Source organism: Schistocerca serialis, chromosome 12 (genome assembly GCF_023864345.2).
Source record: "Schistocerca serialis cubense isolate TAMUIC-IGC-003099 chromosome 12, iqSchSeri2.2, whole genome shotgun sequence".
Taxonomy (NCBI): domain Eukaryota; kingdom Metazoa; phylum Arthropoda; class Insecta; order Orthoptera; family Acrididae; genus Schistocerca; species Schistocerca serialis.
Window position 1 is genome coordinate 188,142,436 of NC_064649.1, and position 20,235 is coordinate 188,162,670.

The following is a 20,235-nucleotide window of genomic DNA, read 5'->3' on the forward strand; positions in this document are numbered from 1 at the left end:
TCATGAATTTCACCTCAAATGTATCGGTTGTTGTCGCAATTGGCTCCTTTGAAAGATCCTGCGTCTTTGTCCTTTGCTGAAATGTGCTCACTTTTGTCCGTCTATTTTCCAAAGTGTACGCATCGTCCTTGAAATATATTTGTTCAACTTGAAGTTATAACAGTTACTATCCTTTCTTTATTTTTCTGATGAGCGGTAGTTTTAGTTAAACTTCTCCAGTAGTACCAGTTTTCCATCTTTGTTTCCGTGCACTTATTTTTAAGCATCGCTCTTCCCTTGTTGCATTGTTCAGACTATACTTTTCTCTTCTTTCTTTTGCTAATGAGTACGATGTTCAGCAGCTGAATAAGCAGCCAGTCAATTGCAATAAATGGCAGTTTTCAATTAAGCTTAATCACATTTTCAACAGCTTTAAACCCGTCTTCTTCAGAAGGACACGAAACAAACTTTACTTTAGCAAACAGTTAGTGAAGCGATCTAACATCTCCATGTGAAATGTGTCGGCAATGATCTGTACATCCATTTGTAAAAGTTAAGGCCCCTAAAATCGAGGGCTTTCCACATCAGTAAAATCAGTCACATAAAATGCCAGACCTTTCGAAGGCACAGTTCAACATACTCACATTTATTTGTGAAAACCTTTACCAATGTTTCACATGTAATCGAGTGCAGGTAATCGGTTATTATCTCTGTCTTCAGTTCATCTATTGTCTTGGGTGGTTTTGATACACAAACGTTTTAGCTGCATCCGAAAGGAAACGGTCAGGCAGAGAGAGGTCCAGTAAGTGTAGGAGCCAGAGACCTTTCGAAATTACTCTGTCTCCCAAGATTTCAGGTAAAAGTCACAGGGACGGGTGTGCCATATGATCAGTAGCACTGTCTTGTTGGAAATTTTTATCCGACAGGTCAATAAAGTGAAAAATTATCTGGGAACAATAGACGTCAGAAGTGAACGTAGTACCAAAAAAAGCGGCCCTACAATTCGTGCACACATTCTGGCAACCCACACTGCAATTTTCTCTGGGTGCAACGGCTTTTCTCTAAAGACACGTGGATGTTCCGATGAACAAAGTCGTGAATTTTGGGAAGTAATGTAGCCAAATAGGTGAAACCGAGCCTCATCAGGGGAAAAGGTTCTATCTAAAACACCAACTCCATGGCGGTTCACAAATTTCTGTGACCATTCACAATAATGTATTCGTTTCGCACAGTCCGTAGAATGTAATTGTTGCACGGCTGTAATTTTATACAGTTACATCCCCAATCCTTTTGTTACAGCCATACAAGCTGTCATACAAAAGAATTTAGCCACTCACGATAATCTCCTCGCTCATTTTGTCGGATTCTGCCACACGATTCCTGAAATGTCACCGAGTTCCCTTTCTGTTAAAATTGTGGGCTACCAGATCGCGGTGCATTACAAACTGAACCTGCCGACTGGAATTTGCGAACTAAATCACGTATCGTGTCAACGGTATGGACACCTCGAAGCAGGAAAAACCCAATCTAAATTACTCACATGTGCCGTAAAGTTTCCTCCCGCACAGAAAACCTCTTCCACTAAAAATGCTCTCTGTGCAGTAGTAAGCATTCTCACCACACAGCTTACATAAGAATTGGGCAACCACACAACTAACAGCTGCAATGCAAATGCAACACTACTACTCCCAGCCTACCACTGCAGGTCCACAGCACACTTAGTGTTCCACTGATCAATCTCACAGTGCAACATGTCAAGTGCGTAAAAAGGAACACGTCAAGTGCATAAAAAATGCATACATGAATGTAGGGATTCTTTTTAAAAAAAACCTTACAATTTTTATTACCTATCCCATTCCCTTAAATGGTACAAAATGCATATATTGCATATGTTATACCTACAGATTTATTTATTCCTATTCAAGAATTCATATATGGCATAGAAGGAGTTGTCAAGGAGATGTGACTTCAATTTATTTTTAAAACTGTTACTGCTTTCTGTCAGACATTTTATTTCATCTGGTAATTTATAGAAAAGTTTTATAGCAGCATATTTTACCTCTTTCTGTGCCAAAGATAGGTTAAGTAGAGGATAGCGTAAGTCCTTCTTTCTTCTGGTATTATAATCATGAATGTCACCGTTGTTTCCAAAGTGGTCCATGTTGTTGAGAACAAATTTCATTACTGAGTAAATGTACCGTGAGGCTTTTGTAAGAATTCCTAACCTTTTAAGAGATGCCTACAAGATGTGTGACTATGAGCCCCACACATTATTCTAACCACTTTCTTTTCAGCAGTGAATTACTTTTTGCCTAAGTGTTTAGTTACCCAAAAATGTTATTCCATATGATGTCAGAGAGCGGAAGTATGAAAAATATTTTAGCTAGCTATTTCTATATCCTCAAAATTAGAAATTATTCTGATTGCAAAAGTTGTTACTGAACCTAGTTGCTTTAGGAGATGCAAAATATGAACTGTCCAATTTCGATTCTCATCTACGAGATCACTCCAAAAGACGTGCACACTTTTTTTTTTAATCCATCTTTTATTCTGCATGTTTGAAAGTTTTACAGTGTGTAGATACATCCTTTAGGAACAATATTTTCATTTCTCTACATAATTTCCATCCCTCTCAACTGCCTTACGCCATCTTGGAAACAGCGCCTGTATACCCGCATGGTAAAATTCTGGACCAAACTGTTGGAGCCACTGTTTGGCAGTGTTCACAAGGGAGTCATCATCTTCAAACCTTGTTCCACGACGAGAGTCTTTCAGTTTCGCAAAGAGATGATAATCACATGGGGCCAGGTCAGGACTGTAAGGCGGGTGTTTCAGTATTGTCCATCTGAGTTTTGTGATCGCTTCCATGGTTTTTTGACTGACATGTGGCCGTGCATTGTCATACAACAGCAAAACATCGGGCTGCTGCCGATGTGGTCGAATACGACTCAGTCGAGCTATAAGTTTCTTCAGTGTCATCACATATGCATCAGAATTTATGATGGTTACACTCGGCATGATGTCCACAAACAAGAGTCCTTGCCATGCCCACTTTCATCATGTAACCTGCTTGCCCACCGACTAACTGTACTGCAATCGACAGCAACATCTCCATACACCTTTTTCAACCTCTTGTGGATGTTTCCCACTGTCTTGTTTTCACAGCACAGGAATTCTATGACAGCATGTTGCTCCTGATGAACGTCAAGTGTAGCAGCCATCTTGAAGACATGCTGTGATGGTGCCACTCACGAGAACAGATTGAACTAAGTTTGAAAACAAGCGGGAAGGATGCACACATGCAGAATGAAAACTGTATTTTTACAAAAAAAGTGTGCATTTCTTTTGGAGTGACCCTTGTATATGGACACCCAAGAACTTAGTATGCTTTACCCTGGCTACTGACTTCAGTTGATGTGTTATATTTATTGAAGAACTGTACTCCTTCCAGTAGAAAATTGGATGTACTGTATTTTTTCAAAGTTCAGAGCAAGCCCATTTGCAGAAAACCAATCAATAACTTTTCCACAAAGACATTATTCGTATCATTTTCTACTGGACTTTCTTTTACTGTATTAATAGTGATGCTTGTATCATCAGCAAACAGAGTTAGTTTAGCTTCCTGTTTCAAATAAGAAGGGACGTCATTCACATATATCAAGAAATAAATAATGGAAATGCAATCCGAAAACAAATTAAGTAGTAGGTTACAGTATGCTTGTTCGCCCACTGCTTCAATACTGCTCAGCAGTGTGGGATCCGTACCAGATAGGGTTGATAGAAGAGATAGAGAAGATCCAACGGAGAGCAGCGTGCTTCGTTACAGGATCATTTAGTAATCGCGAAAGCGTTACAGAGATGATAGATAAACTCCAGTGGAAGACTCTGCAGGAGAGACGCTCAGTAGCTCGGTACAGGCTTTTGTTAAAGTTTCGAGAACATACCTTCACCGAAGAGTCAAGCAGTATATTGCTCCCTCCTACGTATATCTCGCGAAGAGACCGTGAGGATAAAATCAGAGAGATTAGAGCCCACACAGAAGCATACCGACAATCCTTCTTTCCACGAATAATACGAGACTGGAATAGAATGGAGAACCGATAGAGGTACTCGAGGTACCCTCCGCCACACACTTGTCAGGTGGCTTGCAGAGCATGGATGTAGATGATGAACAGAAGGGTACCCACAATCAGACCCCATAGAACGCCTAATCTAATTTCACCCCAGTTCAATAAGGTGGAAAACTTCCTTAAATCACTTAAACCATACAAAGAGACTTTTTGCTTCCTGTTCTGTAGGTATGACTTAAACCACTCATATACTGTTCCATTTATCCCATAGAATTGTAATTTCTGTAACATAATGTCATGATCAAACACTTTGGATAAGTCACAGAAAATTCCTATGGGTGACATTTTACTATTTAAAGACACAATTATGTGTTCAGTGAAATTGTATATTGCTGTCTCAGTGGACGAGCATTTTTGAAATCCAAACTGTGATTTACTAAATATCCCATTACTGCTGAGATGGCTAACCAGTCTCGAGTACATTACTTTCTCAACAATTTTTTAAAATGCTGTGAGCAAGGATCCTGGCCATTAGTTATTGACATCTGTGCTCTCCCCTTTTTTGTAGAGAGGCCTGACGATGGCATATTTTAACCTGTCTGGGAAAATACCTTGAGTTAGCGATGCATTACATATGTGACTCAGAACATCACCCGTAGCCATTCCACATTGTTTTAATATCTTTTTAGAGATGTCATCTACTCCAACAGAACATTTATTTTTCAAAGATTTAATGATTTTCCTTATTTCAGAAGATGTTGTTAGATTTAAAATTAGTCTGACTAGGATTTCTCAAAACTGACTCTTCCATGTACAGCTTGGCTTTTTCGTTTGAACTATTCTCACCAATTTTTTCACCTACACTTAAGAAATGATTGTTAAATATATTATATACTTGTGTACTGTTGGTTAGGATGGTCTCATTCTCTTTAATAGTAATACTACCTACCCCAGTGGTTATTTTTCCTGTCTCTCTTCTAACAACATTCCATACTGATTTGATTTTATTGCCAGAGTTGTTAATTTCATCTGTAATATACATATTTTTTTATTTTCTGAGACCTTTTCTCTGGAAGTTAGAATAATTTTTATAGTGTAAAATTACTTCTGGGTCTTTACTAATTCTTGCTGCCTCATACAATTTTATTTTCCTCTCTGAAGACAATTTAATACCTGTAGTCATCCAAGGTTTCTTGGAAAACTGGTGTTACAATTAGTAATTTTTTTGGGACAACAGTGTTCAAAATGGGATACACATTTATCAAGAAATATGTTGTTTCTAATGAGCCATATGCCAATGATAAATGCATCTCCTCAATTAACATTTCTTCAACTTTCTCTAAATAACAAATTGACCAGCATTACACCTTAATGGTTTCTGAAATATAACAAGCTGCTAAGTTTTTTTAAGTAAATCAGTTGTGCATTACGGTCTGATAATCCATTTATCACAGGGAAAGTATGTGTTAGTTTTACATCCTCTTGCTGCACAAATACATTATATATTAGAGTGCTACTGTCTCGAGCTATACGTGTAGGGAAATTGATCACTGATTCTAAGTTATATGGCATTAATAACACTTCTAGTTCATTTTTATTTATCACCGATTCTAAGTTATATGGAATTAATAACACTTCTAGTTCATTTTTCCTATCAGAATTGCTTAGAAAGTTTACATTGAAATCACCCACAGATTAATGACTTCTTCTTTTTGCCTGTCAGACAGCATAGTAGGGAGTCAAAGTTTTTATGAATAGCTCCTAATCACCTAATGGGGACCTGTACACTGTTGCTAAAATTAACACTACGTTATCAAGCTGTGGTTCACATGCACAAATGTCAAAGTGCTGACCGACACAAAATTTGCTTACTTCTGCAGATTTGTACATACACCCTTGTTTTGTGTAAATGGCAACTCCTCCTATATCCATGCCAGATCTGCAAGTGTAAGATGCTAAATTGTACACATTGATGCCGACACTTTCTATCCCCACAGTTACATGGTGTTCAGACAGATAAAGTATATCAATCTCATTCTTATTTTTGAGATCATCTAAACACAGTAGTAGCTCACCTACTTTATTTTTTTATTCCACTGATATTTTGATAAAGTAAATTGATACCATCCTTATATAAGGGGGTAGTTTGTGTTGTTACCCCAGATGATAACTAGACGAAATATCTGTCAGTATCTGTAAGCGGTGGGTCCTTGAGGTACGGCAATACGCGAGCACGAGAAGTAAGTTTAAACAGTTTTATTAACAAAGGCGGATCATAAAACACGCACACCATGCGCACCCATCATCACTGTGTCTGACATCCTAGCACTGGCTAATTATGGTCGTATCGGAAGGCTCCGTGGTGAGCTAAGAAAAGAGACATATTTGCACAAGAGGCTGCGCTAGTTAATCGGCGTGCTGTGGACGGCGGCCGTGGCGTACTCTCGTTGCAGTACGGCCGGACACATGTCTACTGACCGAGCAAATTGTCAGCATTCCAGACAGGTCGGCTGGCGAGCGCGTATTACGTACCGTATGGCTGCGCACAATCCGTAGACCCTTACATCACTCTCCCCAAAGAAAAAGAGCAACCGTAGGTGGCTCAGAACGACTTCCTGGGTGTTATGAATCTATTTCGCCATTTGTGGCATCAGAGGGCATTGCAACATGTATTTCATTTGCAGACACAGTAACATTCGGTACAGAGAAGCGTGCCGTCAGTATGACAATTTCGTACATGACAAATGCTGTTCACAAAAGACAAATTAATAAAAGCAGTAAAAACATAATACTGACAATCAAGTATGCATTAACATCACTGGATGAATCAAAGGACTTAATTCTATTTGCTGCTTCAGTGAAGTTTAACTCATTATTGGAAGAGATTACATTTTCATGGATGTGCTTAGTTACTGTCTTCAGAAAAACTAGATAAGGAACGCTTTCCTTATGTTAATATGTATGAATCATTGTAATAAACAGATAACATTCTCATTAATGGCAACTGTCCAGTTGCATGAAATGTAGTTGGCAATATACTAGGCATATCAAATAGTTCACATGATAAACCACAATGTGTGGTATTCAAGATTAATCCACTATTACTCAATTTGAATGTAGCTCATGTGTATCATAATTTCTACATGCAAATGTGACATCAAAGGTGGAGTTAAATGAGAAAATTATACCTTCACAACATCGTTTAACAAATGGATGATAAAGATGCGTTAAAATTCTAGGGCAATCATCTCTTGGGGGATGATTCATACAAAATTCTTTCTCACAGCTGTACACTCTACTATCTAAGAACACTGCCAATTCAGGGCAAATTAACTTATGACTACATTCACACATATGCAAATCATTTTCGTTTAGGGACACAAAATATCCTTGATCCTTGCTGATCAGTAGATATCATTCAGTATGTACTTTATATGAATACCTGCCTGTCTCCATTTCACAGGGTAAGTATAAATCTTATTGTTTCTATACCCATTGCTAGATGAAAGCATAATTTTGAAATGTATAACAGTTAATTCATCTTCAATCATTAAAGAGTGTGTGGTGGTTAACTTACAGTAATCATATAAATTGTAAGAGTTAACAGGGGAAATTATAGTATAGGTCGCATCTAGCTTCCGCTCAATTGATAGTAGGATCTGTAAAACGAAACACCTGTACTCTGTGGTACTATTACTACAGCATTAGTAGAATAAGCTATCATAGCAAACATTAGAATAAAAATGAGCATGGTTAATTAGTTATGAATACTAGAGTTAACAATAATCATAAAATAAATAAGTTTCTCGTGGTAACCTGTGGAATAAAAGGTTTAGCTTCACTTGTGCACTTGTGCACTTGTGTAATAGCTTCAATATTAAATTTTCACAACACATTCACAGAAGCACATGGCTGAAATAAACACACACATTGTACTCTCACCCACTACACATGTTAATGCAGATTGTAGGGGTGTCTGGAACAGGATCGCTCAGAAGGTGGCGATGCCACGGCCTCAAAGTTCGGACTGCGACCTCGCAATTCTCACTTCCTGGGTTTGAGAACAGCAGGTCTGGCTCTTGGTCAGCCCTCGTCGTCTTGCGATACTACAGGAAATCTACCTAAAAGTGGCTTTTACACAATTGACACGAACGACAATCGAATGAAAGGGCAGTTGGAGCTTATGAGTGACTGGTGACAACACCTCCAAGATTGGATATGGTCCTTTCGAAAACTTCTTAAACTTTTTGCCTTGACTCTTCTTTAACACCACGTTGCTCAGATACACAAGATCTCCAACTCGACACTGTGGCACTGCTGCTTGGCGGTCGTGTTGTCCTGTTTTTGAAGAAAGGATTGACGATTTCGCTGTTTCACTCCCCACCGTGCTTCCTTTAGCTTGCGTGCTAGTCCCCTTACGTGTTCATTGCCGATTCCGGCAGTCGATCGTGCAACGTCCGAGGGTGAACGCATTCTTCTTCCGTAAACGATCTTGTATGGAATTAGGCCAGTTGAGCTGTGCATTTTGGCATTCTAACCACTTACCAAGTACGGTAAACATACATCTCGATTGTCGTGTTTGCTGCTCACATAATGGCAAACCCTTTTAATAATTGTCTTGTGGACTCGCTCGACTCTTCCGTTTCCCGCAGAGTGTGCTGGTGTAGTCCTTAACCAAGTTATTTGCATGAGCTTACAAGTCTGTTTAAGTAATTCACTCATAAAATTCGTTCCTTGATCACTAACTATACTTAATGGTGATCCAAACTTAAGAATCCATTCTTTTACAAAAACTTTAGCCATAGTCTCAGTGCTCTGATCAGGTATTAAAAAAATGTAAATGTTGTGTGACTAGGGCCTCCCGTTGTAGTGCCCCCAGAATTTTATGAAAGTCTGGAGACATTTGTGCTCCAGCCGTTTCGAAGATGCGTTATTTTAAAGCAGGGCGTAAGGATGAGCACGGGATACTGCACCCACTTATTGTTTGTGCAGGCGAAACTGGAAGGGAGATAATTCGTCGGCGCTGGCAAGTGTTCGGCGCGACCTGACAAGAATAAACAAATACGGCCCGGAAGCTCCGTGGCTGGCTGCAAAGAGTAATGTAGCTTTGTATTGTTAAAAAAACAAATGGAGAGACTCGAGATAGTGACTGTTTATTAGACGTGTAACTGCTGTTGAGAGTACGTGGACTGGATGTGGATAGTCAGCCACGATAAAAGCTTATGTATTAATTGTGTTCAAAAATGTGTAATTAACCGATTCTGGGTGTCCGGTAATGTGTGGGCTTACGTCATAAAGTTGTTGTTTTTTTGTACAAACTGGAAATAAATATGTTCTGGTACATTGAATTTTTTAAATAAGAAGAGAGAGAGAGCGAGAGAATGAAAATTTCCCCTTCCTAGCAGTGAAATCTTTGGAGAAGTGTCCGGTGCTAGCAGAAGACATCGGCGCTGCAAGAAAGCAGGACCAGCATTCTTCAACAAGTAAGTCCACAAAAACGCTTAAGCTGTACAAGGAGAGCTTAACATTACACCGGGCCACTGCACCGTCGGGTAGACCATTCGACGGGTGCAAATCTTTCGATTTGACTCCACTTGAGTGACTTGCGCGTCGATGGGGATGAAATGATGACGATTAGGACAACACAACACCCAGTTCTTGAGCAAAGAAAATCTCCGACCCAGCCAGTAATCGAACCCGGGCCCTTACGATTGATAGTCTGTCGCGTTAACCACTCAGCTGCTGGGGGCGGACATCAGGTATCGGTATCATGAGAAGGTATCTAGAGAAATGCCCTAACATTGGCAATATGTATTTGTTTCCATCTTTAGTCTTAGGCAACGGTCCTACGACATCTAGTCCTACTCGTTCAAATGGTTCGCTTGTCTCTGGCAGTTCTTGCAATGGTGTTCTACTTTTCCCTACGTTATTCCGTCTGTTACAGGAATCACATTGTGAAAGAAACTCGAAAATGTCAACTTTGTGGATCGGCAATTCTAATGTTTGTTGCTTTTTTACCGCAATGTCCTGATGATAAAGAACCGTGTTGTTCTCTCATGATTTGCTCTTTCATGCTTTCTGGAATAACTAGGCAGTTTCTTTTACTAGTGATTTTGTACAGTAATCCATCTATTTCGACAAAACGTTGATCATTTTTCGATAATTTTCATTGTTGATCTTCTTCTTGAGCTGCCTTTAACTCTTCTGCTCGACTTATTGTAAAACAAACATTGACTTTTCGACTCACTGCATCAGCAGTCACATGTTGTTTACCAGGTCGGTGAATAACCTTAAATTGGTACTCACTCAGTCTTAATGCCCATCTTGTTAATCTGGAACTAGGATCCTTTAAGCTCAATAACCATTTAAGTGTGGCATGATCTGTAATAACTGTAAATTCTCTTCCTGTTAAGAAACATCTGTTATGTGTTATACTACTACTGAGAAGGAGCTTTGTGCTTTGGGTTCTGATATAATTACATTCTGCTTTGTTTAATTGTCTGGAAAAGCAAATGAGATTGGATGTTCATGACCATCAACTTCTTGAGGCAAGATTGCACCTATGGCAAAATTGGATGCATCTGTTGAAAGAATAAAAGTTTACTGAAATCCAGATAGGCTAACACTGGGGCTGTGGTTAGAGCAGTTTTAAGTCCTTCCATTGCCTTTTTACATTCTGTTGACCAATTAAATGTGGCTCCTTTCTTCAGTAGCTGTGTCCTTGGACGTGCTATATTCGCATAACTGGAAATAAATCATCTGTAGAAATTTGACAATCCCAAGAAAGACTGTAGTTCTTTCAAATTCTGTGGTTCAGGAAAATTCTTTACATCTTCAATTAATTTTGGATCAGGTCGAACACCTTCACTGGTTATAACATGACCAAGATAGTTAACTTTACTTTGTGCAGAATGTCATTTATCTATTGATGAAGACAGGTTTGAGCTTCTTATATGCTCAAAAACAGCTTGTAGTCTCTCAGTGTGCTGCTTCATGTTTTCACCAAAAATTATTACATCATCAAGGTAAACAAATGCTTGCGTTGGGGTGAGCCCTCGTAAAACTGAATCCATCAGGCATTGAAATAAAGCTGGAGCATTATGAAGTCCAAATGGCATACAAAGATACTTGTAGACTCCTGTTGCTGTTACAAATGAAGTTTTTGCTTGATCATCTGGATGCACTGTTAACTGGTGATAACCACTTGTTAAATCACATACTGGAAAAATTCGACATCTGCCCAAGTAATCCAAGGTTTCCACTAAATTTGGTAAGGGGTAAATGTCTTGTGTGGTCACAGCATTCAAAGATCGGTAATCAACACAAAAACAGAACTGTTGTTGTTGTTGTGGTCTTCAGTCCTGAGACTGGTTTGATGCAGCTCTCCATGCTACTCTATCCTGTGCAAGCTTCTTCATCTCCCAGTACTGTCGTTCTCCAGAATTTGGTTTCTTCTTTACAATTACAACAGGCGAACTCCACAGTGGGTCTGAAGGATCTCTTGGTTTTATAATTCTCGCTTCTAATTGTTCTTTAACCATGTCTTCTACCAACTCTCTTTGACTGAATGGTACACAGGAAGGTTTCTGTGCAATTCGGGCTGCATTCCCTGTATGAATACGATGCTGAACTAAATGAGTGACAGGTAAATTTGCACGTTCTCCGAATAAATCTGCATACTCCAACAAAACAGGAGCTAAAATCTGTTGTTCATCAGCTGTCAAATGTTCTATCTTCTTCCAAATCTTTCGCTTCAGTTCATTCTTAACTTCGTCTCCTCATTGTAATTTTGCGGTACTGTTACAAAAATCTGTGTTTATAACTGCAGCATTTGTTACCTCATCTGGAATCTGTATTACGTCACTGTTACTTACGCTCAACACTTCAGCAACTTTTGTTCCTCGGGGCAAAACAACATCCTCATTGCTCATATTTGTTATTGTAACCGGGACTTTTGCGACATTCTGTCTCACCATTGTAGCGACACCTACACTTCTAGAAACATAACAATTCGTTGTATCCAGTAACTCACTTTTCTCAGATCACTCAATTAATAACAAAGTTCCTTCCTTGCATCGGGGTGACTGAACTTCACCGTAGATTGTCTTTCCTGCACCCTTGGGAATTTGCTGAGGCTGATCAGTTTGAACATCGACTCAACGATTTGAACTGATGCATCATTTGGGCAGTCCATTCCTACAACGTCAGTATTGCTGCTCCTTCGAGTATGATCTGGAGAACGATTTCCTAGGTTGTAGTTGCTATGGCCTAGTCTGATCTTTCTTTCTGCGACAAATATGTCTGCTTCATTAGCAAACAAGAAATCAAATCCAAGTACACCGTCATAATGTGTTTCGTTATTTGAAACTACTCGCAACCTTGCTGTGTATTTATCTTTATCTATATTTTCCCCTTCATCTTGGCCTTGGCCAAGAATTAATTTTACGTCGACTTCTCCATAGTTCCGTAGCTTCCCTCCATTTAACCCTCACACTTTTAATAGCGGTTGTTTCAATTTATCCCGTTTATGCATGCCACACCACATTAATGAGGTCTGTGCTCCTGTGTCAATAAGTAGTTTGATGTTTCTCCCACGATATAGAGCACCTATCAAGAAGTCATTTTCAGTCTGATTTTCACTGGAACTAACAAGAATCACTGTCTCTGGCAACGGGCAGAAGGAGGGGTAGCCCATACATCCCCGTACTTGTTTAAAGATCTGGCAGAATGTCTGTTATTTGCATTACCTTTCTTCTTGTTGCGACAATCTCTCAAAACGTGACCGTGCAACCTGCAATTGACAGCAGATTCGATTCGCTATACAATTCTTATGCTTGTGACCCAGCTTACTGCATCTGTAGCATTGTACTGTGGTGTTGAAAACTCTGCGTTCTTGTTTCTGCATCTCATTCGGTCTTCTTAGTGCTTCAATAAAATCAACAGCTGATTCTACTGCTTCCTGAAACGTTTTATATCATGCCAATAGAACAGCTTTGCTTACTTCCTCTCTGTGCAACCCACGAATGAATGTGTCCAAGGCTCTCTGGACGGCTTCGAACAACTGAATGTGATTTTCATTTTCATCTTCTACTAACTCGCATGTTTGAGCATCGATGTTTCGAATTCTGTCAGCAAACTGCTCGATAGATTCGTCTCGTCGCATTCGCAAACTGAGAAGCTGCTCTCTGTAAAATCTGATTGTGTTTTTACGTTTAAATCTCTGAACAACAATCACTCTAAACTTATTGTAATCTTCTGTTTGCATGCAAGTAGGCACCACGCTAGTGAAATGTTGTGCTGCTCCCTGAATTCTTAATTTGGCGGCCACTAGCTTATTGGAATCTGTCCAGGATCCTAACTGTGTGGCACCTTCAAGTTTACGAAAAAACACCTTCACACATCATCTTTGGGTTTCCAGCTAAACACTGGTACTGATGGCAATAATGAAAAATTGTTTATTGTAGTTGTACCTGTACTGCACGAACTATCATTTGACAAGTCTTTCGGAATGTTACGCTCACGTCTTTGTTTTTAACTGCCGAATCTCTTCTCGCAATTCATTAATAACAGTTTGTAGGTTGACAATGTTACCCAGATCGGACTGCGACATTTCGTCTAATTTAATGCCAATGAGTCACTCGAATGTAAAATAAACATCCGTCACTGCCTTTCGTATTCTATCCAAACTGGAGGAGACCGACCTGAATTCCAGCAGCGGATGTCCCCGTGTAGTCAGAAGATGTTCACGCTGCTGCCGATCGAAGTTCACGTTGTGCTGCACCTCTTCAGGACTGTAGATTTTCCATAATTATCCCCATGCTGACACCACTTCTATAAGGGGGTAGTTTGTATTGTTGCCACGAATGACAATTAGACAAAATATTTGTGAGGACTAGTAAGCGGCGGGTCCTCGAGGTACGGCAATACGCGAACACGAGAAGTATGTTGAAACAGTTTTATTAACAAAGACAGATCATAAAAAATAAGCACGCTACGCACACCCACGACCACTGTGTCCGACGTCCTAACACTGGCTAATTACGGTCATATCAAAAGGCTCCGTGGTGAGCAATGAAAGACATATTGGCGCCCGAGGCCTCACTAGTTAATTGGCGCGCTGCAGACGGCGGACAGGTGGTGCACCCTCGTCGCAGTGCCGCCGGGCGGCATCTACTGACCGAGCAAATTGTCAGCATTTCAGACAGGTCGACTGGCAAGCACGTGTTACGTACCGTACGTCTGCGCACAAACCGTAGACCCTCGCACTTAGCATTATCCCTATTTACTGTACATGAAACTTCTTTTATTCTATTTTTCTTGATTATTGTCTGTCTGGACTTTGACTTTAACTATAAAACCTGTCTGTCTGGTCCCATTAACCACAGGGGTCATCCCCTGTGTGACTGTGGCCCCCCTTACAGTATCTGCTAATAGAAACACTAACTTACCTTTTCCCTTCCTGTTGCAGGAGACACTCAAATGTGGTGCCGACGTTGTGTGCACCACAAGGCGAGACATGCGAGGCTCACCACTGTAGAGAGACTTTGCAGATACACGGTATTTAGTTAGGTGAAATAGTGTGTGTTGTTATTCGAAACTTGTATCATTTTGAAGATGGTTCAGACTTGTTACACTGCAGATTCACAGTCAGCATCTGAATTATTATGGAAAAAATCTCGAATTTCTACAAACTTTGTGAATAAAAGCATTTGATACGAACCTTCATCTATGAGCACATTTGAGTATTGACTATGTAATGTCCATAGATACATGTATTATACATTGATTATGTAATATGCAGGGTGACAATTATTGAACTACATGAAATACAATTGTCATAACTTCTGAACGGTTTGTGTTAGGACATTCAAACTGCACGGTTGGCCACAGAGCACGATGGGAATTATTACGCACACGTGCACGTGCATTCTTGTTGTCGGCCATTTGCATGTGAAAATGTCACAGTACAGTGTGGCCGAGCACTTTTGGAGGACTGAGAATCCACATTTCGCAATCGCGAAGTCTCTTCACCGTCGAAGGGTGACTGTGTGGTGTGCAATGTCCAGTCACGGATTAATCGGTGTGCTATTCCTCGGCGGCACGATGACTACCGAATGGTGTGTGAAGCTTTTAGAAGATGATTTCAGCCCCATTATCTGAAGTTACCCTGATTTCGACAAGATGTGTTTCGTGCAAGATGGGGCTTGACCCCACTGAAGGAGGAGAGTGTTTGATGTCCTGGAGGAGCACTCTGGGGACTGCATTCTGGCTCTGGGGTACCCAGAGGCCACTGACACGGGCCTCAATTGTCCGCCATATTCTCCAGATATGAACACGTGACTCCTTTTTGTGGGACTAAATTAAATACAAAGTGTACAACAATAACCCCAAAACCATTGCTGAGCTGAAAACGATCATTCAGGTGGTCATCGGCAGCATCAATGAACCGACACTTGAGCGGCTCGTGCAGAATTTCATTATCTGTCTGCAACATATCGTCGCCAATGACGGCAGGCAAATCGGACACGTTATAACCTACATCCGACTGTCTGTAATGATGTTTACATGTTAAATAAAGTGTGTGCATGCCATAGTTTGTAACTAATTTGCATTTTTTTCATATAGTTCAATAATTGTCATGCTGTATAAATGCAATAAATGCTAATTAAGTAAGGAAACTGTTTTTCAGATCACATAGATGAAAACTGTTGATAATGATAGTAATATTCTTTAATGGAATAGTTGAGTGATACATGTGTACTGGAATTGATTGTAGTTTGACTATAAATGCGTAATGTAGAGGTTGATTTTAGAATATTAAATTGGTTGGTTGAGAATTATCAGGTGATGATACTATGGTGAAATAGGGTCCTCGTGAAATGTTGAAAAGAGTGAAGAGTGGAGAGATGAGAGATGATGATGATGATGATGATGGTGATTATATTTTGGCACGAATGGAGAGAATGATATTAGGACTATGAAACTTTATATTATACTGTTATGTTTAACAATGGCAAAGAGTATGTAAGGTCATTATATGATACATATGCATCGTATGTTCCATGACTCAGTTTCCACAGTTTATATCACAGAACAACAAGCACAAATACAGGTCTCAACAATTATGGTGTTATTGTAAACAATAATGTGTACTAAGCTTTCAACTGCAATCCATAAAGAGCATGAATCACTGTGATGAACATGCTGGCACAAAGTACCTCTCTGCAGTAATTAAAAAAAAGTATTGAGTAGTTGCAAGAAAATTCTCTGATACTTTATGAAATCCCCTGATATATTGCAGTTGCATGAAATTCCCTGATAATTCCTTATATTCCCTGTTTACAGGCATCCTAAAATAGTTACTTCATGTGCGAGTTCCAAGTATTTCTACATGATCGTGAAATAAATGTACAAGCGGTCTAATCTTACTGATTCAGTGACATAAACTACAACTTGTTCATGAAAAAATACTTTCACTTTCAGTTCACTCCACTGGAAGCAAGAGAATTTAAACATATATGTCATACACGAGAAGCATATATTTCTATTGTCAGTTCTATGAGAGGTTATCTGTTATTATGATACACACTTCCCTTAACATTACAGCTTTGTACGGAGTCTAATGATTCGCACAATCTTACATTTCAATCAACTTTCGAATACACAAATATTTTTGTAAATGTAATCACTTTTGCCTGAAAATCAAATGTGTTTAAGATTCTTTCAGTCTGTAGTTCTGGTATAACAACACTTACAGAATTTGTATCTTCTGTGTGGGTAAACAGTTTTATTGCTTTTGATGCCTGTGTGGTTCCCTCTTCAGCTAGGAGGCTTATTTCACTCATTCATGTGACTGGAAGGTTAGTAAAGCAGACGTCACAATGTTGAGTAGATGTACAACATCTTTCTACAAAAGGTCACGTCTTCTGCTGTTTACTAATAATTTTTTCTTCTTAAAAAAAAAGTTATTCTTCAAAAGATATCTGTAGCTTACAAGAAAATTGAAAATAAATTTTCCCATACTTAGAGGAAGCTTTTGACAAAGTTGATTGGAATACTCTCTTTCAAATTCTGAATGTGACAGGGGTAAAAAACAGGGAGCGAAAGGCTATTTACAATTTGTATAGAAATCAGATGGCAGTTATAAGAGTCGAAGGGCATCAAAGGGAAGCAGTGGTTGGGAAAGGAGTGAGACAGGGTTGTAGCCTCTCGCCAATGTTATTCAATCTGTATATTGAGCAAGCAGTGAAGGAAACAAAAGAAAAATTCGGAGTAGGAATTAAAATCCATGGAGAAGAAATAAAAACTTTGACGTTCGCCGATGACATTGTAATTCTCTCAGAGGCAGCAAAGGACCTGGAAGAGCAGCTGAACGGAATGGACAGTGTCTTGAAAGGAGGATATAAAATTGAACATCAACAAAAGCAAAACGAGGATAATGGAATGTAGTCTAATTAAATCGGGTGGTGCTGTGGGAATTAGATTAGGAAATGAGATGCTTAAAGTAGTAAATGAGTTTTGCTATTTGGGGAGCAAAATAACTGATGATGGTCGAAGTAGAGAGGATATAAAATGTAGACTGGCAATGGCAAGGAAAGCGTTTCTGAAGAAGAGGAATTTGTCAACATCGAGTATAGATTTAAGCGTGAGGAAGTCGTTTCTGAAAGTATTTGTATGGAAGTGAAACATGGACAATAAACAGTTTGGACAAGAAGAGAATAGAAGCTTTCGAAATGTGGTGCTACAGAAGAATGTTGAAGATTAGGTGGGTAGATCACGTAACTAATGAGGAGGTATTGAATAGAATTGGGGAGAAGCGAAGTTTGTGGCACAACTTGACTAGAAGAAGGGATCGGTTGGTAGGACATGTTCTGAGGCATCAAGAGATCACCAATTTAGCATTGGAGGGCAGCGTGGAGGGTAAAAATCGTATAGGGAGACCAAGAGATGAATATACTAAGCAGATTTAGAAGGATGTAGGCTGCAGTAGGTACTGGGAGATGAAGAAGCTTGCACAGGATAGAGTAGCATGGAGAGCTGGATCAAACCAGTCTCACGACTGAAGACCACAACAACAACAACTGTTCCGTTTCGTACATTTCAGGCCCTTATGAAAGTAAGGCATTTAGTGACTGCCGATATTTATGGCACCACACACACTTCCTATTGCAAAAATTATATTACAAGTCAGTACAAACTATTCTCACTCATCCGATACTGTATCCAGAGGCTCAGCTTTATGTCTGCTCGGAGTGCTGCTGGTGGCAGTGTATAACAGAAATGAGAAAGTGTGCTCTGACTGTAGTTTTGTTTCCAGCTGTGGCGTTTACAGAGGCTACGGATACAGATACTGAAATTCTCTGACAGTTACCAATTTCAGAAATAAATATGCTGATACTTTACTAGTACAAACTGTAAAGTGGTCGATTTTGAACCGTAAACGTCAGAAAATTTACACACCATGTCCACTGCCTTTCCACGATGCCCCTAATGATCTAATGAAGGCCCAGGGAAAATTTGTGTATCTCCTGAGATGTGAACAGCTGCCCTGCGTAACCACTGGCAGGTTTACTTACCTTACACTTTAAAAGATGTGACACTTACCGAGTAGGTGAGCTTCTGACTGGGATGGAGGTGCAACTCCGCGAGCCTCGGGCAGTGATCGCAGAGCTCCTGGATGATGAGGGGGTTGACATTGAACCACATGCGCACTATACACAGGTTCGGGATGTTTCGGAAGATCTCTATTGCTTCCTGCTCGTTCCCACCACCCTTACGGTCATCCAGGTAGCACTGCCACAGGGCCCTGCGACACAGTAATGTGTCGATAGTTCATTCGCAAATAGTATCTCTGACAATTTGCAAACAGTGTGTAGTAACCTATTTTAGCATGTATAATTGAAGCTATGCTCTCATAAAACCAGAAGTAAACAGATAAAAAAATTAAATGGCAACAAACACAGACACAAAAATGGAAGAACAAGAACAACACTACCTCTCAGAGCTACCGGTTCCTTCACGTGGCAATAGAACGAAAAGATCATTTGAAGTACCTTTATCTTTACAGTTCTGTACCTCAATTGCTAAAAGCGGAAGCCCTTACTGTTTCACTCTATTGTCCAACTGTCTGTCTGTGTCAGACTGTTAAAAACCTTTTTTTTTTTTTGCAATGCGTAGTCATATCCACTTCAAATTTATCTCACATATTACCATCTACCGTTCCTCAGTGAAGAAAAAAATTTAACCCTCGAAATGGCGTGCCTGCGCATAAAGTGCACCGATCGCAAATGATATTGTTTTGTTCTGTTCCCTAGTTTTACAATTTGAAGTCCATATCTATTCCTTCACTGTTTCTTCAGCTAACACAGTAATAAGTTGTGTTGTCGTACAGCCGAAAGAGCAGCACTAATATAAAATAAACAGCAACCTAGATGAAAAAAAATTACGATTCAAGCAAGAAAATGCCCAGATTCTGAGCCAGCAGCACGATCCCACAATCGGGCAGTTACCTACAAGATAATTAGTAACCAAGTGTGGGTCGCACGGACCTGACCCGACTGTGCCGTGTAATGCTTCGAGTGGGCCATCACTGTGGGGTAACACTTGTACGTGGCAACAGCATGACACGGAGGAAGGTTTTCTTTTATTATTGTTTAATTAAACAGTGATTTAGCTCATATAATGTAAGTTTATTTTATCACTGTTTAATAACACTAAGATTAAACTCTGATTTTGCACATACACGTTTACCTCAGTAACGTAAAGACAACTATTCGTCACATGTGTACAAAGTGTGCTACACACCCACTGGAGCAATAAACTTCTATGTCAGTGCAATAAAAAGATATGACCATTTACGTTGCAAGTTTGATACTCACAAACTTACTCATCGACACCTATAGGATGCAGAATCATGGAATTTTGCATGAAGCAAGTTTTTACAGCACAACCAAAGGAAAAAACTCCAAAAATTGTTAATTTGCAATTATATCACATGAAAAACATTTTATTTGTCTCTTGTTATCAGACAGACTGACTGTCCACAATCTGTTAAAATCCCTTTTTCTTAGATATGTGTACACATATCAAGTTGAAATTTGTCACACCTTAACGTCTACAGTCCCTCGGCAGTGTGAAGAATGTAAGCTTCTAAGTCAATGTAATCCAAAGATTTATTATTTATTAC

At 39.6% G+C, this 20,235-nt stretch overlaps 2 protein-coding genes across 2 annotated transcripts in view; one reads left to right on the forward strand and one right to left on the reverse strand.

The window, feature by feature from the left end:
• LOC126428094 (uncharacterized) overlaps positions 1 to 14,712 on the forward strand; it is a 35,056-nt gene extending 20,344 nt beyond the window's left edge. The window contains exon 2 of the mRNA XM_050089986.1: positions 14,518 to 14,712. Within this exon, the coding sequence (XP_049945943.1) occupies positions 14,518 to 14,618 (101 nt within the window). The 3' untranslated portion in view covers positions 14,619 to 14,712. The remainder of the gene's footprint in view (positions 1 to 14,517) is intronic.
• The window catches only part of LOC126428093 (uncharacterized), a 161,746-nt gene that overhangs the window by 106,581 nt on the left and 34,930 nt on the right, over positions 1 to 20,235 (reverse strand). The window contains exon 3 of the mRNA XM_050089985.1: positions 18,654 to 18,855. Coding sequence (XP_049945942.1) covers positions 18,654 to 18,855 — 202 coding nt within the window. The remainder of the gene's footprint in view (positions 1 to 18,653; positions 18,856 to 20,235) is intronic.